The sequence below is a fragment of the Rhopalosiphum maidis genome, chromosome 3, assembly GCF_003676215.2.
Source record: "Rhopalosiphum maidis isolate BTI-1 chromosome 3, ASM367621v3, whole genome shotgun sequence".
In the NCBI taxonomy this organism is placed as follows: domain Eukaryota; kingdom Metazoa; phylum Arthropoda; class Insecta; order Hemiptera; family Aphididae; genus Rhopalosiphum; species Rhopalosiphum maidis.
In genome coordinates, this window is record NC_040879.1 from 58,027,742 (window position 1) to 58,050,002 (window position 22,261).

General features: G+C 29.3%; 1 protein-coding gene across 1 annotated transcript; it reads left to right on the forward strand.

Moving 5' to 3' along the window:
- The first annotated feature begins 300 nt into the window (after positions 1 to 300).
- Positions 301 to 19,669, forward strand: LOC113558121 (glucose dehydrogenase [FAD, quinone]-like). The gene is made up of 7 exons (XM_026963632.1): positions 301 to 401; positions 466 to 878; positions 1,074 to 1,210; positions 16,533 to 16,832; positions 17,283 to 17,763; positions 17,916 to 18,420; positions 19,018 to 19,669. Exons 1-7 carry the CDS (start codon positions 301 to 303, stop codon positions 19,667 to 19,669), a joined length of 2,589 nt encoding a protein of 862 aa, XP_026819433.1.
- Positions 19,670 to 22,261: the final 2,592 nt, after the last annotated feature.

The window sequence follows — 22,261 nt, forward strand, 5'->3', positions numbered from 1 at the left end:
AGCATACGCTAACACAAAAGTGTTTTATCCATTATCGGACCATTCCTAGCTGGACTAACAGTTCAAAGGTCTTAGTTCACATTGCTTAGTATAATCACCACCTTAATTCTGACTGTAAAAATCAAAATTCGTTTAGTACAATTCCGTCTAATGAACGCGTACATTACCGTACCGCCCGTCTTTTAGTGTTTTAGAGTTTTTTGACTATTTGAAAAACCAGTGATTCTTTTTTTTTTTTTTTTTGATTAAGAAAAATTATTTATAAAAATGTCTGCATTATTAGATTTATTCGTTAAAATAATGATAGTGGGATTTTTACTACCTTCATCGTGGGGAGTAAAAAAAGATGAAAATACGCTTCTAAGCATAGAAGATCTCATAAATATATATGGAGTAGAACTGTATGTCTTTTTTTATTAAAAATTTTATTTAAATAATTTTTCAATGCAAACTTTCATTTTTAAGTGTTAGAGAACAAGCTGAAGAAGAAGCCCAAGCAGAAGCGGAAGCTGAAGATCGGGAATACGAGAGTGAGGAAAGTTCCGATGAAGATGAGGACGGAACCCAAGCACTAAGAGCTTATGATCCTGAACTTAGTGATGCTTTTGATTTTCTTTATAATTTATTGGAAAGATTTACATGGGAAGATACAATTAGATACACCGATCGTATTTCATTTAAAGCGGATATAATGACGTTTTTCGATAGAAATACATCGGAAAATAATACGCATTCAAAAGTTGATTGGATTGTAAAGACAAGGTGTAAAAACAACAGAATCAATTTGGGGGGTGAAATAATTAGAAAAATTAAATACAGCCCATTATTAGTGTCATTAGGGTTACAAAATACATATCTGGAGTTTGATGTAATCAGAAGTAATTACTTCTGTTACACTTACACGGAGATGTATTACATTCTAAAATTTGGGTATATTCACGCAGATTTAAATAAAGAAAAAAATATTATTTTTTCTAATTTAATAGTAGTCGACTACGCCATGTTTGGGGCGTCGGTACATGCTCCTATTACCCAAAAATATTTTTGTGCTAATAATACTGTTTGCGTTATAGAATATAATGATATAAATGACTTCATAGAGTTACGCACTAGTGTAAAATCGAGTGTTGAATATGTTGACGGTATTGAACGTTTATTATTTACATTAAAAAATTTTAAAACATGTGCTACCTGCAATCGTCGACTACAGGTATGGGCGGGGGAGGAGGATTTAGAAAAAATTTCGAATTATCTCGGGGGTGATTTAAATGAATCAGACATCGCAGAAAAAATTTTCGATTTACTTCGCTAATTGTATCTTTCCACGTTAGCCGATGTGTAAATTTAGTTTTTGTAAATATAAGGTATAAATAAAATGTATACATTTACTATAGTTTGTAAATGTATGGTAGGTATAAATAAAATGTAAACATTTACTAGTTTGTTAATATATTATTGTATAAATAAAATGCATACATTTACTAGCTTGTAAATATTCCTTATTATTACTACTAATTTGTAAATATGAAATATCACGAAATAAAAATATGAAAATTTAGTTCTTAATTTCGTGGTTTTTATATTGATAACAATAAAAACCCCATCGGCTTTAGTATTTTTAATAAAATTGTATGTTTATCATTAAAGATATAATAGTCAATATTAGAGTCTGTCGCTACCATACCAGACACACTGCCCTACCTGTATTACCGGATGTGTTTAATGTGTAAAGAATGTATTGGTACATATTATAATAGGGTCTACCGGCGGCATACGAGGCACATCCGCCAACACATATGTGTTTTTTCGTTGCGAGATTTACTTTGTATTGTCTTATTTTAAAATAATAAATTGAATAAATCAATGTGCCATTTGTTTGGGCATTTGATATACCTAACCAAGATGGAAACTTGCTGCCAAAATTTAATAGATAGGGCCATGGATTTTTGGTGTATGTTGTAAAAATGTTGCTAGGATTCTAGAACGACGGTTTTTCGAAGTGAAAAAAAGAGATTTTATTACCAATAAAAGAAAAAAAATGGTGGCGGTGTATTAGTACGCAACCTTTTTTAGAAGTTCTCTGGGATGATGTTAAAATAATTTATGATGTACAAGAATATTATAAAATACTTGACAACGATGATCGTCATTCATCACTCATCTGCAATACATTAAGTAAGTCTTAGTTTGATAAATTTTAATTAATAAAATACGGTAATATTTACTCGTTAAGTTGTTTTGGTAGGTATAGCATATATTACACCAATACAAAGTAGTGGTATAGGTAGCATACTGCACGAGTACCATGAGTTTTAATTTATCATATTATAATTTATAACAAATATCAAATCAATTACAATGTATTTATCTATACCCAGGGCCGGATCTAGGGGGAGGGGGGGGGCGGAAGTCGGGAATTTATCCCCGGGCGTATAATTTTCGTAGGCGTTTTAAAATTTAAATTTTAAAATGGATTTTAAAACAAAAGTCATAACTACAAAATAATATTTTAAAAGAAATGTGTAATATTAATGGATATGTGAATAAAATAATATTATTTTATTTTTAATTTTAACAAGTAATAACATAGTTTTAAAATGGACAAATAGGTGCGCATTGCAGTGGAAATACTCGTCGGCGACTGTCAGCGGGATTGACTGTCGCTGCCGATCTAATAATAAAATATTAATTGTTCAAATAAGGCCGGGGCTATTATACAGGGCTATACGGATGAAAACGCGGCGTATTACAACCGTCGTGTATAGTTATTTTGATATACATGACAATGGACCTTGGAGCGGCGGAATACGCGGCGTTCGTAACGAAAATTAACTATATTAACTAATTGAACACAAATTGAAATTTTATTTTATTTTTCCAAATTCGTTAATAACTTTTTCAGATAAACTAAGTTCTTCGATTTTTTTACTATGTAAACTTAACATACATAATCCGGATAAACGGTTCTCACACATTGTTAAACGTAACCAGGTTTTAATACGACGTAATTTTCTGAATGTCCTTTGTATACTACAAGTTTTTGGTGGAATAATCATATAAATAATAATATTTCTCTTCAAAGTTAGATAAAATTCACAATCTTTAAAAAAAAAGAAATATTTTCCTGCCGACTATATATTGTATCTGTATCAAATATCAATACAGCTTGGTACCAATAATGATTTTTGGGATTTTAGAATATTCAATTTGAATATAATTATTTTAACTAGTAGGAAAGCTAGGGGGAAGTTGTCCCCTCCCTGCCCCTCCCCCCTTGCGGGCGCCCTTGTTTGTTTGTTGAGCCATAAGATCTAAAACTTTTACATCTATTTTTTGTATTTTATAATTCTTACTATGTTATTATTGTGAATTATTATTTTGTACAGTATCAGTATTAAATTGGTTTTGCCAAACTGGTAAAAATTATAATATTTTTTTTAAATTATCCAAACGTAAAGAAAAATTACATTCAATTACAGTAAAACCTTTAAAATATGCTATTAATTAACGAGATTTTTATGAAATACTCTTGTATTTACTCATTTATTTTATTCAACTATGTAGTCGATGATGTGGTGAAGTAAGATTTTTTTTAAATTTACCTATATTGTATTTAAAATGTAAATATTTATTAAACAATAAAATACTATTATTTACTTATTTTAAAAATGTCCATTGTATATTGTACATAATATCTGATGTGAAATTAATTTAATTTAGAAATACGAAAGAAATATACAGCAGAGGCCAGAGGTATTTATTATTATATTATCTAATTATATAATATATATATTATATTATTTAGGTACGTCATTGGTTTTTCAAAAGGGCTTATTTATAAAAATAAATTATTGCAGCCTATACGTAGTAATTGCGGCACAGCTGCTATTCTAAGACGGCGGCTATCGTGTATTAGTTATATAATCTATTGATTAAAACATTGTTGATTTAAACGTTGTACGTTGTACGGTCTCGCGGACTATCGCCGTCGCCTTACATAAATATTACAAGTATTACCATTGGTTATAAATACTCTTATATGTATGATAAATGGTTATTACTCATATTTAAATTTGTTTATATTACTTACATTAATATTTAAAACTATTGTATTTATTATTAATAATGTCTAAACGTGTGCATTTCAGTGAAAGTTTAAAAAGTAAATTAAAATCTCAACGCGTCGAAAAAGAAAAATTACTCCTGCGAATGTTTTTTAAATTAATATTCTTGAAAACAATTCATGTTTAAGTATTACTGTGAAATCTACGCTTGCGGAAATAAATAATATTGTAAGTAAATTCAAATTTTTATCTACAATGGTTCAATAAAATAAATGTTACACTAAAATGTAAAACCATATTATTGATTTATCTCAACTTGAATTTTTTTTTCAAATGGTTTCATATTATATTTACATACATGATGTATTCATACATAAGTTAGTTACCGCAGACATAAACACGACCAACTAACAAGTAGAATTTTAAGCCGTAATTGCTATACACTATAGGTACACATGTTTGCTGCTCATATAACTGATAAAGATAAAGATATTGTGTGTCGGTCATTTATTATTAAATTACATTGAATATAAATGTTTATCGTTGATCGTTTGAAAGTATCGAAAAAGTGAGCGTGTTTTAGTATTATAGATTAAAAGTTAAACATTTTTTTTTTTGTTTTTTTACTAATAGACGCAAACATTTCTAATTACGTTTTTGATTACTCAAATTTCTAATACACCTATATTCATGAAAATGTCGAAAAAACAACTTATAGGTAGTGTTAATGAAGAAATTTTATTTTCAGTAAACCCAGATTTACTAGAAGTAATTCAGTCGATGATCTTAGGTGATTTTCCAAACGACGAAGTTTTTTTCAAATATATCGAATACATCGGATAAAATTTTAATTTTTTCAAGGGACCACAAAAAGCCCATTTCCGAAAAAAAAATGATTGGTAACAAATTTTGTTCATTTTCTACAATACATTATAAAGAGGGCCTCTACCATCTGTTTATCATTCTAGGGCCAATGGAAATGGAAATGAAAATGAAAATATTAATATTTTTTTTAAAAATGGTTCGTAACAATTATCACGATTAAATTTGATTCCAAATAGTAATTATTATTATTTTGAGGAGAAACGTTCTTTGTTTTCAAGTTCATTGCGTGAATAAGACGTGTGCGATTTTTCAAACCTTGGTACCTTACGAGAATCATTTTTGTAGTCAGCCTGTCAGATGCGTAAGACTTAGGTACATTATTTTCGGCCTCGTTCATACAGGCGCCGTCTGTTGTTTTCTAAGACATTAACGCAGTATGTTATTTTGTTATTAGTAATTAAAAAACGAATGATCTTCGAAATTTGTAATGAATGAGAAGACTCTAAATTATTGGGGACGATTATATGTCTCTAAATCTATTACTTATTATATTCTAATTTGGTAATATTACCTCTCCGATCCTTATAGTAACTTGCCTGTTGGATATTGATTATAAAAAAAATAATTATTTTATTATACATTTTAAATTTAAAACGGATATGATGGCTTAAGCGCACATCATTACAAATTTGAAATTTTAGAATGTTTTACTATCATTTTTTAGTTTTTTTTTTTATAAATGTCGATAAACCGATTTTTGTTTAGTCGAAATTCTTGAAAATATATTAAAATATCAAACATAATTGTGTTACTAATTATATGTTTACGAAGTATAAGACATATATTATATTACCTATAGCTAAGAATTTTTTAAATTTTCAATCTTTATAGTTAGAGCTTGAAAATATAATTAAAGGTTACTTGTGAGTAGTTAATACTGAAACAAAAATATCTAAGAAATACATAATCACAATTTTTTATTGCTGTTTGAAATTTCCATAAATATTGCTATTAGTTAAAGCAATTTATTTTATGATAAGTAGTAAAGTAGGTTTAATTGATTTTTGCTAAATATTGTTCGCAAAAAATATAATAATATAAATAAAAGTTTTCTATCCCTATAAAAAAATAATATTTTTGAGTTATAACAAAATAATAAATATCGTTATACATATTTTAAATATACAATTTCTTTTAAGTTTGAACTTCAAATGTCTATATAAAAAAAAAAAATATATTTTTAATTTTAGATTGTTAGATTCAGCATAAATTAGTAATAAGAAGTCTTGTATTATATTTTCAAGAATAAAAAAAAAATGTTATGAATTTTTAACTACCAAATTATTTGAAAGAGATTTTACGAAGTGTATCAATATTCTATATTTAGAAAACATTGTATTAGATTTTCCAGCATTTTTACTCCGCAAACATTATTTTATCGACATTTATAAAGTTAAAGGTGATGTTAAACTATCTATTGGTGTCTAATGATTGAAATGTGATTGACTATAAAAAATATTAGGTATAGTAAAATGATTTTTTTGGACACCGACTCTAAAATTTATTTTATCCTTTAAATATTTAATTATTTCTATCATAATGAATTGCATGCTCATTGCTTATTTTGAAATTGTATAGAACTTGTTTCCTGTTTCCTTCAAATAAATTAATTACTACGAAACAAAATAACTTATATTTTGCACTTAATTAAATCAAAAAAAATTAAAAATTAAAAAAAGGTTTAAAACCTTATATTTGTAAAATACTTCGAAATTTAAATGTATATATATCATTATTATTATTAAAAGCTAATTATGTAAAGCCATATAGGAATAAGAATTTATATATACATATACATAAATTAAATGTTTTTCGTTAGTAATAATCATTATAAGTAATTATTTATTTATTCTTAACGTTTAACACAATTTATTTTAGTAACAGCGTTATCTACACTCTTTTTGAAAATATGTCTATCAATTACTGAATCAAAAATGGAATCTTCACAAATTGAATATGTAAAATATCAAATAGAGGCAATACTAATTCGGAGCAGTACAACACAACAAGAAATGAAAAAAGAAAACATTAGAGTATTAAATAAACAGATAAATCAAATATATATAAACAACACATTATGAAGAGGGCCTCTGTCATCTGTTTGTTATGATTTTAGTGCCAATGGTAATGAAAATATTAATATTTGTTATTTAAAATGGTCCAAAACAATTATCACGATTAAATCCGATTCCAAATAGTAATAATTATTTTGTGGGGAAACGTACTTTGTTTTTAAGTTCATTCCGTGAATAATACGTGTGAGATTTTTTAAGCTCTGGTGGCTGCAGGTACTTTATTAGAATCATTTTTGCGGTCAGCCTGTCAGATGCATAAGACTTAGGTACATTAATTTCGAGCCGTTATTAACGCAGTATGTTATATTGTTATAATAATTAAAAAAACGAATAATCTTAAAAACATATTAGGTAATAGGTATAGTGAAACTATTTCATTGGATATCGACTCTTAAATTTATTTTGTCCTGTAATATTTAATTATTTCTATCATAATGAAATGCATACTCATTGCTTATTTTGAAATTGTATAGAACATGTTACCTGTTTCCTTCCAATAAATTAATGACTACCAAACAAAATAACTTATATTTTGCACTAAATCAAAAATAATTAAAAGTTAAAAAAGTCGGACAAGTGACTACCGATCTATTGTATTTATAATAGGTGTCTAGTGGGTCAGTGTGATAGATAAATGTTAAATTTGAATTTAATAATAAATCATTGTACACAAAAAAAGGTTCTGGACGCAGATAATAAAAGTTAAAATATTGCAATTAAAGTAATTTATTTATTATTAGTATAACAGTAGGTTAATTTAATTTTTACCGTTAACATAATTGCATTTATATAATATTCCTAATATTTAATTACCTATTAAAATAAAATAGATTCTGAACAGAGTGATGAATGTATTGATTTTACAATGATGTGTTTTTATTTATGGCATCTGTCATCACGTTTTGAAGTAGTAATAGTACTATGTTTTTTTTTATTCCAGCCCTTGTTTGAAAAAAAAAATGAATCTAGTTCGTACTTTGGGGGATCAGAAGTAAAAACAATTGAAATTTGAAGGTTATGAATTTGAAAATTCATAATATTTTTGTAATTTATATCTATAAGATTAAAAAACTTATGCAAGGTTCTCCATAACTTTTTCTTCAAATAACTGCAAAAAAAGTTCTAGCGTCAATATAAAAAAAATGTTAAGAACGTACAAAATGCAATTTTTTACAAAAACCCGTAAAAACGATATATTACAATTTAAATAAGTATAGGTATTAATATAATATATCCTACTATTTATCCTAGATTGACAAATCATCTCCGTTCAGAATCGTAAATGAATAAAAATTAAATACAATTAGTTAATAACATATATCGTTAAATGTAATATGTATATTTACATCACTCCAAGTTATAAATAAGAATTACCTTTATAATTATTTTAGTAGATAATTGAATTAATGGAGTTGTTATAAATTGATAATTAACATTGTAGGTGATATAAACTTGAATTATTTAGGTATTGATTGCATTGACAGTGATTATTTAAATAATATGCCTTAGAAATTATGGCTTTAGATCATAACATACAAATTTATAAACAAAAACACCTATAGGTTAAAAAACATTCGTACTTAGATCTGATAGACTGATTGGTTGTTTATGATATTGAATAGATATAGGTAATGCAGCTGATGCAGCTTAAATTATTTTATTTTGTCTTTCTATTTGTTTTATATTGAATTAATAATTAATTATTTTTATGAATATATCTATGATAACTTTATACCAACTGTTTCTATCAATTTTGATTTATGTTTAATAAATTGTTTGAATTTTTATTATTATTTGTTAATTATCACCCTTTGAAGGTTCTAACACTATCTTCAACACAATGGTATACAGTATTATACAGTAGTGTGGCAGTAATCTGAAGGGAATTGAGGACCCCATTCGGATTACCGCGTCGCTACTGTAATGGTTCTTGGTCAGTTTGTACGGTCGAAGCATCAAAAGTGCGAAACGCGGACACTTTGTACGGTCGGGTAAAAAAGTACATTGCAGAACGCGGACACTTTGTACTATTATATACATAAAATATATACATATGTATACATTATATACAATTTTATTAAAATTGTTATTTAAGTTTAAATATTATTTGGTAAATTTAAGTATCTTATACATTCTCCAAGTTTTTGGACAGTTTTGCGGGCAATAGAATTGGACGAATGTGTCCAATAGGCTACATAATAGAAGCAAAAATCTAATTCTGGTGAAAATAATAACCAATTAACTTTATGTAACCAGCACTAAAACAAAGAAATAATTTTAATTTTTAAATTCCATATACTATACATATGTTGGTTTTAACATTATTTCTAATTTTCGACATATGTTTATATTGTATACGTTTTTAATTGATTTAAACTGATTATTTTAACTAATAGTAATATACTATATTTTATAACGTTTTTAATAAATTTACTTTTTTATATTTAATTTTTACATTTTAATAACTTACATTTTATACACATAACACATAGGTATATTACTATATACATTAAAATGTAGTTTATGTATATAATAGTACAATGTGTCCGCGATCTGCGATCTAAAATTTTACCTGATCGTACAAAGTGTCCGCGTTATGAAATTTAAACAATGGACGTACAAAGTGACCGCTTACCTACTGTAATATGTGTACTCGATCTTATAAAATTAATTATGGGTATAATATATCTGTTGATATATTATGTACACAATAATATGCAATTTAAAAAAAAGTATGTAAAATAAAGGAGATTTTTTAATACAGTCATGAAGCTATAGTAAATAGTTCGGGGAATTTAAATTTATGATCATAAATGTACAATTCTGTGTTGAAGATCTACAAAAGATAATCGACTGAACGATAACGAAATTCTGGTGATGGAAGATGATAATATGATAATCGGTCGCCAATTTACTTTGACTTATTTTAATGTAAGTAATACAATTTATTTACAATATTTCACATTTTATTAATCTAATAAAAAACTTAAATTTTAGATAATGTTAAGAAGATATCTTCAAATGTTTACGCGCAACGACCATAACCGTTCATCACCTAATTAGGCAGCAGATAAAATATAATAGAAAATGTAAATAAAAATATGTTTTATATTATTAGTGTGTATAAATTATTGTATTTTTATTATTATACATTTTGGTATTAAACGATAAGGACTATTTTTTTCTTTTTGCTTGTAAGAAAAACTCCTAAAATAACCAGGTTTTATAGATATCGTTGATATCAATAAAGTAACAGAGGTTTAGTTATTGTAGAAGCTTAAATAGTTATTTAAATATATGCTTTAAAAATCATGGCTTTAGATCATATATAAATGTATACACAAGAACACCTATAGGTTAAAAAAAATCGTACTTACATCTGATAGACTGATTGGTTGTTTCTGACATTAAATATATGTATGTAATGCAGCTACTGCTTAAATTATTTTATTTTGTTTTATATTAATTTAATAATTAATTATTTTTATGAATATATCTTTAATAACTATAATCTATATAGTAACTGTTTCTATCAATTTTGATTCATGTTTAATAAATGGTTTGAATTGTATTATTATTTGTTAATTATCACACGTTGAAGGTTCTAATACTTTACACTCAACACAATAGTATCTATTGTTAATTGTATATAATACAGTAGAGTGGCGGCGGCGTTAATATGATTGGAATTGGGGAATGGGGTGGTTTGGATTACCTATGTTTTTGTTACAAAATTGTTTTGCATTTTAAACTTACAATTTTTTTTATTATTATGTGTATAAACTATTTGAATACAATAAATATGATAATTGTTTAAATTCTTTTTATATTAATTAAAATTATTATTATTATTGTTGTATTTTTATATACAGTTGTAAGGTTTTTCTTACGGTCGGACACCAAAAAGGTACCAACCACCACGGATCCGAGACCGAATGGGTCGGAGAAACGTGGATTTTGCATGTTTGTAAATAGATATTAATTGTTTACTTGCAGAACAGTTTATTTACATATTTGGTAAATTTATTATTGACACACATGTTTGGGACACGAGACATACATATAAATGGTATAACACATTTTACCCGACACATTGAAAGTCACCACCACAATGGTGTGCCAATCCCACTGTTGTCAGTATTGTTGTTATTTTTATTGCCGTTGTTGTTGTAGAGTCTTTCGGACCTCCGGATGACGGTCCTGGTGGATTTGGGTGTGTTACTCGATGAATTATTTTGTGCACACTTGACAAAAAAACGGATGTCGCTTTGATCACGGTTGGAAAGCGGAATGATTGATGATATGTGCCGTGGTGGCGACCTTATTTATAAATGTATTATTATATAATACAATACGTTTTATTATCTATAGTATAAAAGGGGTTGCTGTATGTGTTTGACTTATCTTTACGGACTTAACCAATATATGTCATATAAAAATATGTACTATGACCCATGTACATAAACCAATCTTAGTTAATATTACGGAGAATAGTTTAGTCACGTTTTACACAGTATTGATTTATATAAAAATACAATAATAGAACGTTGGCGATGTAGGTACACTTAAAGTCGTTCGGATTACCGTGTCTTTCATATTAACCTATTTTTGGATTACTATGTTGCTACTGTATGTTTCAATCTTATAAAATAAATTCTGGATAATATGTAGAAATATAGATATGTGATCACAATACTTTGCAATTTAAAAAAAAAGTATGTCATGAAGTAATAGATAAATTTAAACAAAATTACTTATAGTGAATAGCTCGGAAAATTCAAATTTATGATTATAAATGTAAAATTTTGTATTGTAGATTTACCGAAGAAATACTAAGACTAATGAACGATAATTTATTACCCATTGAGCGAAAACAAGATTCTGGTGATGGAAGATGACAATATGATAATCGGTCGCCAATTCACTTTGCCTTATTTTGATGTAAGTAGTACAATTTATTTACAATATTTCATATATGATTAATCTAATGAAAAACTTAAATTTTCAATAATATTAAGATGATATTTATCAATTTCTACGCAAAACTAATCGTCCACCAATATAATTAGGAAGCTGCTTAAATATAGAAGAAAATCTAAATAAAAATATTAAGTTTCATATTGTTAGTGTATATAATGTATTGTTTATTTTATCATTATTTATTTTATGAATATAACTATGATAACTATATGCAAACTGTTTCTATCAATTTTGATTCATGTTTAATAAATTGTTTGAATTTTTATTATTATTTGTTAATTATCACCCTTTAAAGGTTCTAACACTCTATCTTCAACACAATAGTACGTATTGCGAGTTATGAGTATTTTAAAATTGTAAATCGTTTATACATCTTAAAAAACTCATAACTCGCTTTAAAATAAAAATATAATAAAACGCTTATGAGATGCTCTAGTTAATGTTCTTAATTTTAAATTCTATAATAAGTCATTTCACTCTAATTTGAAAAATTAATATGGTTATAATCATTTTTGTGAACGTAAAATTTGCTATGTTGCGCGTGGGTTAGAGAGAGATAACAAATACTACGCTGGCATTCTCTTAATGTATATTATACAGTAGTGTGGCGGTAATCCGGAGAGAATTGAGGAATGGGGTGATTCGGATTACCTTTGACTTTGTTACAAAATTGTCTTGCATTTTAAACTTACAATTTTTTTTTTATTAATATGTGTATAAACTATTTGAGTAAAATAAATATAATAATTTATTACACATTTTTTTAATTAATTTAAATTATATACAAATACAATAATAGAACGTTGACGATCTAAGTACACTCGAAGTCGCTTGGATTACCGTGTCTTTAATATTAGCCTATTTTCGGATTACCGCGTCGCTACTGTAATAGTTGTATTCGATCTTATAAAATTAATTATGGGTATATTTCAAGAGATATATTATGCAATTCAAAAAAGTATATAAAATAAAGAATATTTTTTAATACAGGCATGAAGCTATAGATAAATTTAAATAAAATTATTTATAGTAAATAGCTCGTGGAATTTAAATGTATGGATCATAAATGTCATAAATGTAAAATTCTGTATTGTAGATCTACTGAAGATAATCGATTAAACGATAATGAGATTCTGGTGATGGAAAATGATAACATGGTAATCGGTTGCCAATTCACTTTGCCTTATTTTGATGTAAGTAGTACAATTTATTTACAATATTTCATATATGATTGATCTAATGAAAAACTTAAATTTTCAATAATATTAAGATGATATTCATCAATTTCTACGCAAAACTAATCGTCCACCAATATAATTAGGAAGCTGCTTAAATATAGAAGAAAATCTAAATAAAAATATTATTTTTCATATTGTTAGTGTATATAATGTATTGTTTATTTTATCATTATTTATTTTATTTTTCACTTTTACGCATAACCCCAACTCCCCACAAAAAGGAACAAAGTGTTTAACAAAAAAAGTGTATCATCAATAAGTTTATTGAGGCGAGGCCATACTTACTGTAATGTACGTTCTTTCATCTCTAATAAAAGGCACAATTTACATTGTATACGGTCATGTAAAAACTCACTGCGGGTGTTTGCGACAATGGGACATAAGGCAGGTGCATTTCTCTTGTGCCGCCAGAGACAGGGGGTGGCCTATTCAGGGTCTCTGTCAGCAAAGATAAATGTAAATCTTTAGAAAAGCAGAGGCCTTTGATGGGGCCGCCAGCGACTCTGAATAGAATGACCGAATCGTCTTTCTCACCAGTCCACGCACAACAGTCTCAAGAGTTGTATCTCTCTGCACCAGATTCCACGAGCGACAACTGGACCTCTTTTCGAACGAACCAGATAAGTCAGTGTTATATTTTTATTTGAACTTACGTGTTCAGATAATTTTTTATTTGTGTCATCTCATCACGTCATTACAATATATATATATATATATACATATATACTCCTGTGTGTCAGGTAAGGTGCATGATTATAACATACATTATATTATATTATATTACTATTATAATTTAGACGTATATTCTGCATACGGTATACTTCATTATATTATCGATAACACGACCTCGAGAGCCCTCCGGTGATCAAAGGGAAAGTAAAACTGTAATGAATATCCGGTAGTTGGTTTTATTCCCCAGCACTTTAAAGTGTTGGGATTGCTTCCCACAGACTTGGCACCTTCGCCCTAAAGGCTTGTGGCCTTAATTTATAAATATTTTACCATTTTAACTTTTTATTTAATACATTTTACTTTATTTAATTTAATATTTTCTTTTATTTATGTTTTTATGTGATTAAAATACGCAAACAGACGTGTAAATATATGATTTATAGTTAACCGATTAATAACCTTTTAATGTTACAATATTATTATTTTCCATTACATTAAATTCAAATATATATATTTATATTGAGTCAACCTTATTAATTTATAATAAAAGTATTACAATATTTAGTAACTATAAAATAATTTAAAAAAAAGTAAATACCGTGATTGTTGTGTAAATAAACAATTTAAACGATTTCTAAATTACATGATATAGATCCACATTGTCAAAAATCTTTGTTTCCGGTTTTGTCTTTGATTGTAGTTGAATAAGTGGTTTTTTAGTATAAACTATAGATTTAATATGTTATATATGTAAAACTGTATTTATATATGTATAATACGTTATCCAAATTTCATATATTTTGGTTACCTATGTGTAAATTAAGTGCCTTTTTTTAATCATTCATTTATACTGTATAGTATAACGAAACGATACGAAATGTATAATGTTTATGTGTTTATAACAATATTAATTATTTATATGGAAAAAATTTGAATATATAACTTTATAGTTACGTGTTACGTATATTTTTTGTATATATAAAGTGTGCCGTATTATATAATCTAACGCGGTTGTGGCAAAGGTCGCGGTAACGACGGACCTACCTAGCTATCTTTGCGTTGTCGCGGCCGCAGTCGACGTTACGCACACAGTACGAAAAGTTAAAAGGTGTTAAATTAAAAGGCGTTACTTTACGCACTTTAGTGACACTACATTACCATATACCATATCAACGAATATAGTTCGTACTCTTACGCTCACGCCACCATACGCATATGTGCGCTTGAGTCGTCGACATTATATTATTTATTATATATATACCGTTTGTTCCTTTTGTATCACCACCTGCCAAATCAAACCCATCGCCACCCAGGCATACTGCATATAGCAGGATATAGCCAGATTGCGGCTCTCTTTATCGACGTATGCGTGTCGGTGTCTTATTGACAAAAACTAAAAATATTTATTTTTTTTTTGTTTGCATACATTTATAAAAAAAAAAAAATGTTTTTATTATTATTTCATAATTTTATATTTCGTAATTTGATATGTTTATCGTATGTTAGCTATCTTTATTTTTTTTTTGTATAAAAGTACAGATTAGATAATTTGCCTCTTGATATAATTGCACTAAGGTATATATGTTGCTCGCGTACATAGTCATGTTGGCCATCCCTGGCATATGGGTTACATGAGTCGGCCTTACGCCCCGTCATAACCGTTCATTTTTATATACTCCATATTATTGCTCTTTGGCATTATTATTGTCATCATTTAGTGCATGATGAGGCGGGGTACTAACACTAGTATTTTAAGTATCACTACCCTGTTATCAAACCGTTACTACTTAAAATATCATAAATCATTATCACCTACGCTATTGTTTGTCTTTTTTATTATACACATATGTTGCGTGTCCAACAATCTCATATCTGTTAAGACTTGGCACGTGTCATTATGATTACACAACTAAATCGCCCAGAAATTTGTAGACAATTTTTTTTTACACGTAATGCCGTAAAGGTTTGTTTTACATATAAAAAATGAGATTTTACATTACTCGTGTTATTCGACCTATTTACCTTATTATTACATATTTCATAAATGGTTATTAAATTTGTTCCATTACACCGTGATCGGTGTACATTTGGAAAAATACCACTAATGTACCGATTTTAACCTCTTTTCTCCTCGGTTAAACGTATACATGTCTATTGTGGTTACAACACAGTGTAAAACTGTAAATGGTTGTCAATACGAATTTTAAACGAATACACACTATATTGTATACTTACGTATACAATGTTTAGTTAATAGAGCACAAATACATTTTTTTAATAACGACAATCAACATAACATTCGATTATTATTCGCAAAAAGGTTTATTATAATAATGTTGAGTTTCCAAAAACTTTTAGCACATAGTTAAGTACATTTACTTATGCATAATTTGTGAAACGGTGCAAGTATAGTGGTGTGTGTAAATTAAACCTCTCTTTCAGACACATAATACAAAACATTTCGTCGGCAGGTATAAACGTTATTTTATTGTTGTCACACGACCGGTGAAGTAGACCCGAAAAAAAAATAACAATTATAATAACCCTTATAATATTATAATACCTATCACTTCTTTCTGGTAGGTGCACCTGTGTAATATTATTATACGCATACCTACTCGGCGTGTTCGCTTCCGGCAGTGTTCATTAACCGATCTCCGTCGACCGAAATGGCGCCCAATCCGTTCACGTCCTGGCTGACCACCCGAAGGGCCATATCGTACGGGTCCAGCATCGGCTACATAATGCTCCTCCGTATGGCCTTACTGTTCTTCCGGCCCGACATCGAGAACATCAGTCACCGGTTCGTGGACCGCCAGATCACCGAGATCAGAGACAAGTACGATTTCGTGGTGATTGGCAGCGGTTCTGCGGGCTCCGTCATCGCCAATCGTCTGTCCGAAAACGCAAACTGGACGGTAATAATTATAAATAACATTAATTGATTCCGTGTAAAAAACTTTCAGGTTAGGTAACATTGTTTAAGCACATGTTCTACACACGAAATACTAAAAAAATTCTTCATTTTGCATTGCTAGTCATTACAGTAATTTAATAAGTAAAAATAAAAATTATATTAATTAATGAGATACTGAAAATGCGTAAATTTCTTTCTTGTATAAGAACTATTTACATTCAGTTATCTCGTTTTACACAAATAACATTTATTATAAGTTTGGTACAATTTATAAATTATAATTTTGAATAAAAAATTTATTTGGAAAAGGGATAATTGATAACAATTTAATTTAACTATAATTAAACAGTATCTATAGTTGCAAATATAGGTATGGGAAAAAATATTTATATAGAAACTAAAAAAATACTATAACAATTATCAAGTAATAATAATCGTTCTCGTTTTATAGGTTCTATTAATAGAGGCTGGAATCGATGAACCGGCGTGGTCAGACATACCGCTGCTATATCCTTCCCTCCAGCGCTCGAATATTGACTGGCAGTATAAAACAGAACCCAGTCATTCGTCATGCTTGGGCCTCGACGGGAACCAATCTAGCTGGCCCCGGGGCAAAGTCATCGGTGGCAGCAGTGTCCTGAACGCTATGTTTTATGTCAGGGGCAACCGGAAGGATTATGATGCGTGGCAAGACGCCGGAAATGAGGGCTGGGGTTACGAGCATGTATTACCGTACTTCATCAAGTCCCAGGATATGAGGATACCGGAGCTCGTGGATTCGGAGTACCACGGGACAGGAGGATACCTCAGCGTTGAGCACTTCCGGTCGAAATCACCGATCGTTGACAATTTTTTGGAAGCCGTCAAGGAAGTCGGTTACGACGAAGTCGATATAAACGGCCGGAGTCAGACAGGATTCACACGATCTCAAGGTACTAATTGTGTAACTAATAAAATGCAGTAGGTACCAAACGAAACATTTATAGTGTATTTTTGATATTTATTATTACCCACGTCGGTGTTCAAATTTCGTAATAATAATTTTGAATGTTTATTAGATTATGTAACGCGTATGATTTTTTAGGAACTCTAAGAGACGGGTTGAGGTGCAGTACGGCCAAAGCGTTTTTGAGGCCAATCAAAAATCGTCCAAACCTTCATATCAGCTTACACACGCATGCCTTAAAAGTCGTGACTGAAAACGGCCAGGCCACAGGTGTACTGATATCGAAAGCGGGGTCGATACCGAAGTTGGTGATGGCCGAAAAAGAAGTGGTGCTCTCTGCGGGTGCAATAAATTCGCCCCACCTGTTGATGTTGTCGGGGATAGGGCCTGCCGACAAGATTCGTGAAGCCGGTGTTAATGTCACTAAACACATACCCGGCGTGGGCCAGAACCTACAAGACCACATTGCGATGGGCGGAGTAACGTATCTGTTCGATTCGCCCGCCGAATCCAACCCTCAGGGTCTAGGTATAGTGTTACCAAGGGTGTTTACGCTTAACTCGTTCATCCAATTCTTCCGCGACAAAATGGGACCGCTCTATAGGATACCGCTTGGCGAAGTCATGGGTTTTGTAAACACGCGGTAAGTGAGCTTTCGATTTAAAATTTAAAATAGACTTATTACCAGGGCTCGAATTTTATAGCATTTGTTAACTAGTATATGATACAGATAAAAATAGCAGAGTGAGCTATAAATTTGTTTTTATGAACCAGGGAATTCAAATATGAAATTTAATAATGATGTTTTTTGCATATTTGAAGTATTTCAGGTTATTAGTGCTATTTTTCAAGTTTTGGTGCGATTTTTTAGTAATTCACATAACATAATGTTTATTTTATATTTTCAAATACTTAATTCAAGTACTTTTAGTAATTAAAAAATGCAAACAAACCTTAGTTTTTGATTAATTATAAATGTACCTATTAATTTATAAATAATCTTTTGTTAATACATATGTTTTTTTTAATTATGAACAGTTTTTTTTTTTTGTGTTATAGGGCATATTTTAATGCTTATTTTAAATTTTTTTAGGTCATATTATAGTGCATATTTTATTTATTTTTGGTGCTATAAAATCCGAGTCCTGTTAATTACATAAGATAAGCCGACGTGGTTTTCTAGGTTTTGTTTTGATTTATTATTTAATCTTTGTTACATATTATTGTTTTCTCGTTGCAGCCACAACGATGATCACGATTGGCCGGACGTTCAGCTGTTTATGACAGCGGCTGGGGAAAACGACGACGGTGGTTTATTGAATAAATGGGACGTGGGCATCACTGACGAGTACTACGAGCAAGTTTTCGAACCCATATTATACCAAGACGCCTTTACGATAGCACCGTTGCTGCTGAGGCCGTACAGTCGAGGCTACATCGAGATAACAAGCCCCGACCCTTACGCCGCTCCGAAAATCGTGCCAAATTATTTCAGCGACCCGCGGGATGTCAAAACTATAGTGGAGGGTGCCAAAATAGGATACGCCATCAGCCGAACCATGGCAATGAGCAAAATCAACGCCACATTGCACAACATTACCACGCCGGGTTGCGAGAGTTACGAATTCTTATCCGACAAATATTGGGAATGTCAGGCTCGTCATTACACGATGACCATTTACCACCCGGTCGGCACGTGCAAGATGGGTCCGGCGAACGATGAGTATGCCGTGGTGGACGAACGGTTGAGGGTGAGGGGCATCAAAAGCTTGAGGGTGGTAGACGCTTCCATAATGCCTACGATTGTTAACGGCAACACCAACGCGCCAACGATCATGATAGCGGAAAAGGCGTCTGACATGATTAAACAAGATTGGGCCGAACAACCGTAATTACTTAAAGCGCGGTATGTACATACAGGAGGTGGTGCTAAATCGTTGTTTGAACACATGTTATTCAGTTGAGTTATTATTATTTAAATTTTAAGTGTGTATACATAGTTGTAACGATATTGAAATATTATAATTATGAAAATAAAATAATTTCTTAATTATATTTTTTTTTAATTGATTAATTAGTACTTAATTATGTAATTGTATAAGTATTGTTTTAGTTGAATAAATATTTTATTGTAGACGAATTACGATATTCATGAACCCACTAAAATATAAAAATTTAACATGTATTTTGCGCCACGACAGAAAGCGAAACGTATATGTTATCTACATTACATTTCTATAACGTCAATAATTGAAATTTAAGTTTACATTAATTTATTTATTATAATATGACTGACTTTTAAAACTTTTAAAAAATATAAAATCATACTTATTTAATAATTTTTAATAATTATCTAGAAATGTATAACTATTTACCTATTGCGGCAAAAACAAGATACAACAGTAGACTCAATACCGAACTTGGCATGAGAATTCAACTTTTATCAATATAGTCTAATGTATACCGAAAAGCAATTTCATTAGTATAATTAATGTTTTAGTTTAAAAATCCCGTGTTAAGTTGATTCTAAAAAATATTTTTCGAATCAAATAAATATTATTTTATAAGATAATTGTAATTTTCAGTACAAATAGTACTAGTTTAAAATATCGCATTCAAAACTAGTGAAGCTAAGTAGAGGTTCCACGTTTTAATTGAACATAATAAAAGGTTTCACTAATAAAAAAAAAAACACTGCTGTAGGTCTGTAGCACATTAATTTCTGGTGACCGAAGTATTGTAAAAGATGCCATAGTATAAATATTAAATATGATATATTGCAGTTGGGTCCAACAGTTCCATTTAGATAATATTCTAAAGATATGAATAATGCGTTTGAAAAAGATAAAATCAGGGTACGATGTTGAATGAAATTCCGCATTATATAGCGCATTATACACAACAAAAACATCTGGCCATCTGGGTGTGTACGTCGTACACGACTTAATACAACAACATAATGCCATTTTCGAAATTACAGAAACGAACAAATAAAAATCAAAAACGATTTCTACGGTTTTTTTCTTTTAAAATAGAATTCATAACAAATACGATAAATGGAATTTCAACAACAACAAATTTTATTTCGAGTAAATAATATATTTGTACGATTCGAATACTTATTTGCAGTATCAGTTGAAGGACGAATCATGTAGTGACATCTTAGCGGCTCGATGAAAGGGTTTTTATCTTAGTAGTGTTAACGTTTAATTTATATATTATAGTATATTTTATTGGTTTTCTAAGATATATGTTCCTGAATTTATTGTTTGGTCATGTAGGTTGTCTGTATAAATAATAAATCGACAGTTCGTGTTATGATCTGTGTTGGCGTACACGTGCGATTTCATCGTGTATTAACTGAGATAAAGGACTTAAGGTCATTATCAGGGCTCGGATTTTATAGCATTTGCTCATTTTTATAGGATACAAATAAAAATAGCAGAATGAGCTATAAATTTGTTTTACTAACCAGGGAATCCAAATATGAAATTTAATAATGCTATTTTTTGCATATTTGAAGTATTTTAGGTTTTTAGTGCTATTTTTTGGAAATTTGCATAATATAACGATTTATAATGTATTTCAAATTTGAATATTTGGCAAAACATTTAATCATACAATGTAACTCGGGTACAATAATTTAATATATTATTAAATTAATAAATAATAGTTTAATTTATTTTATTCTTATTTCCAGATAATTTTAATTGGTAGTCACCATGCTTAATTCAAGTTATTTTATTAATTAAAAAATGTAAACATTTTTATTTTTGCTATTTTTCATGTTTTAGGACATATTATATAACGCTTATTATAAGATTATTTAGGTCATTTTATAATGCATATTTCTTTTTTTTTTATTGCTATAAAACCCGAGCCCTGGTCATTATTAATGATTTTATGGTTTAAGGGGGGTGGTTGGACCATTACCACGGACTATTCCTGCGCAATGCACATTTGAACTCATGCTTAAAAATCCAAAGATATTTAAACAAACAGTTCGATGTTTGAAATCAGTGCGTCGAAATTTCCGTCAATACACATGGATCTCCGATTAGGGTGCATAAACACGGGTTATGACCGCGTAAAATGATCCCCCGAGGCCCCGACAACGTAACAATAGAAAGAATGCACTTATACCGTCACGTTGTTCAACAGAACCTTTGAAATAATCTTTATATAATATATTTTATATGTAACTATACCGTTTATTATGTGTTATGCGATAATACACGATAGTTTGTAAAATTGTATAATATTACTTCGAAACAAAAATATTCTCGTTTTTCTGAGGATAATATAATATAATATTATATTTTCAAAAATTAATGATTATTGTGTTCAGCAAAAAATTAAAATTAAAATGTTTAGGCATCTCCTTACAGGTACCTGATATCTGGCATTGCATACCCGCGCAATGGTTTTGGGTCACTACTCACTATATGAACGGTCAGGCGCATATCGATTCCGTTGACTATTAA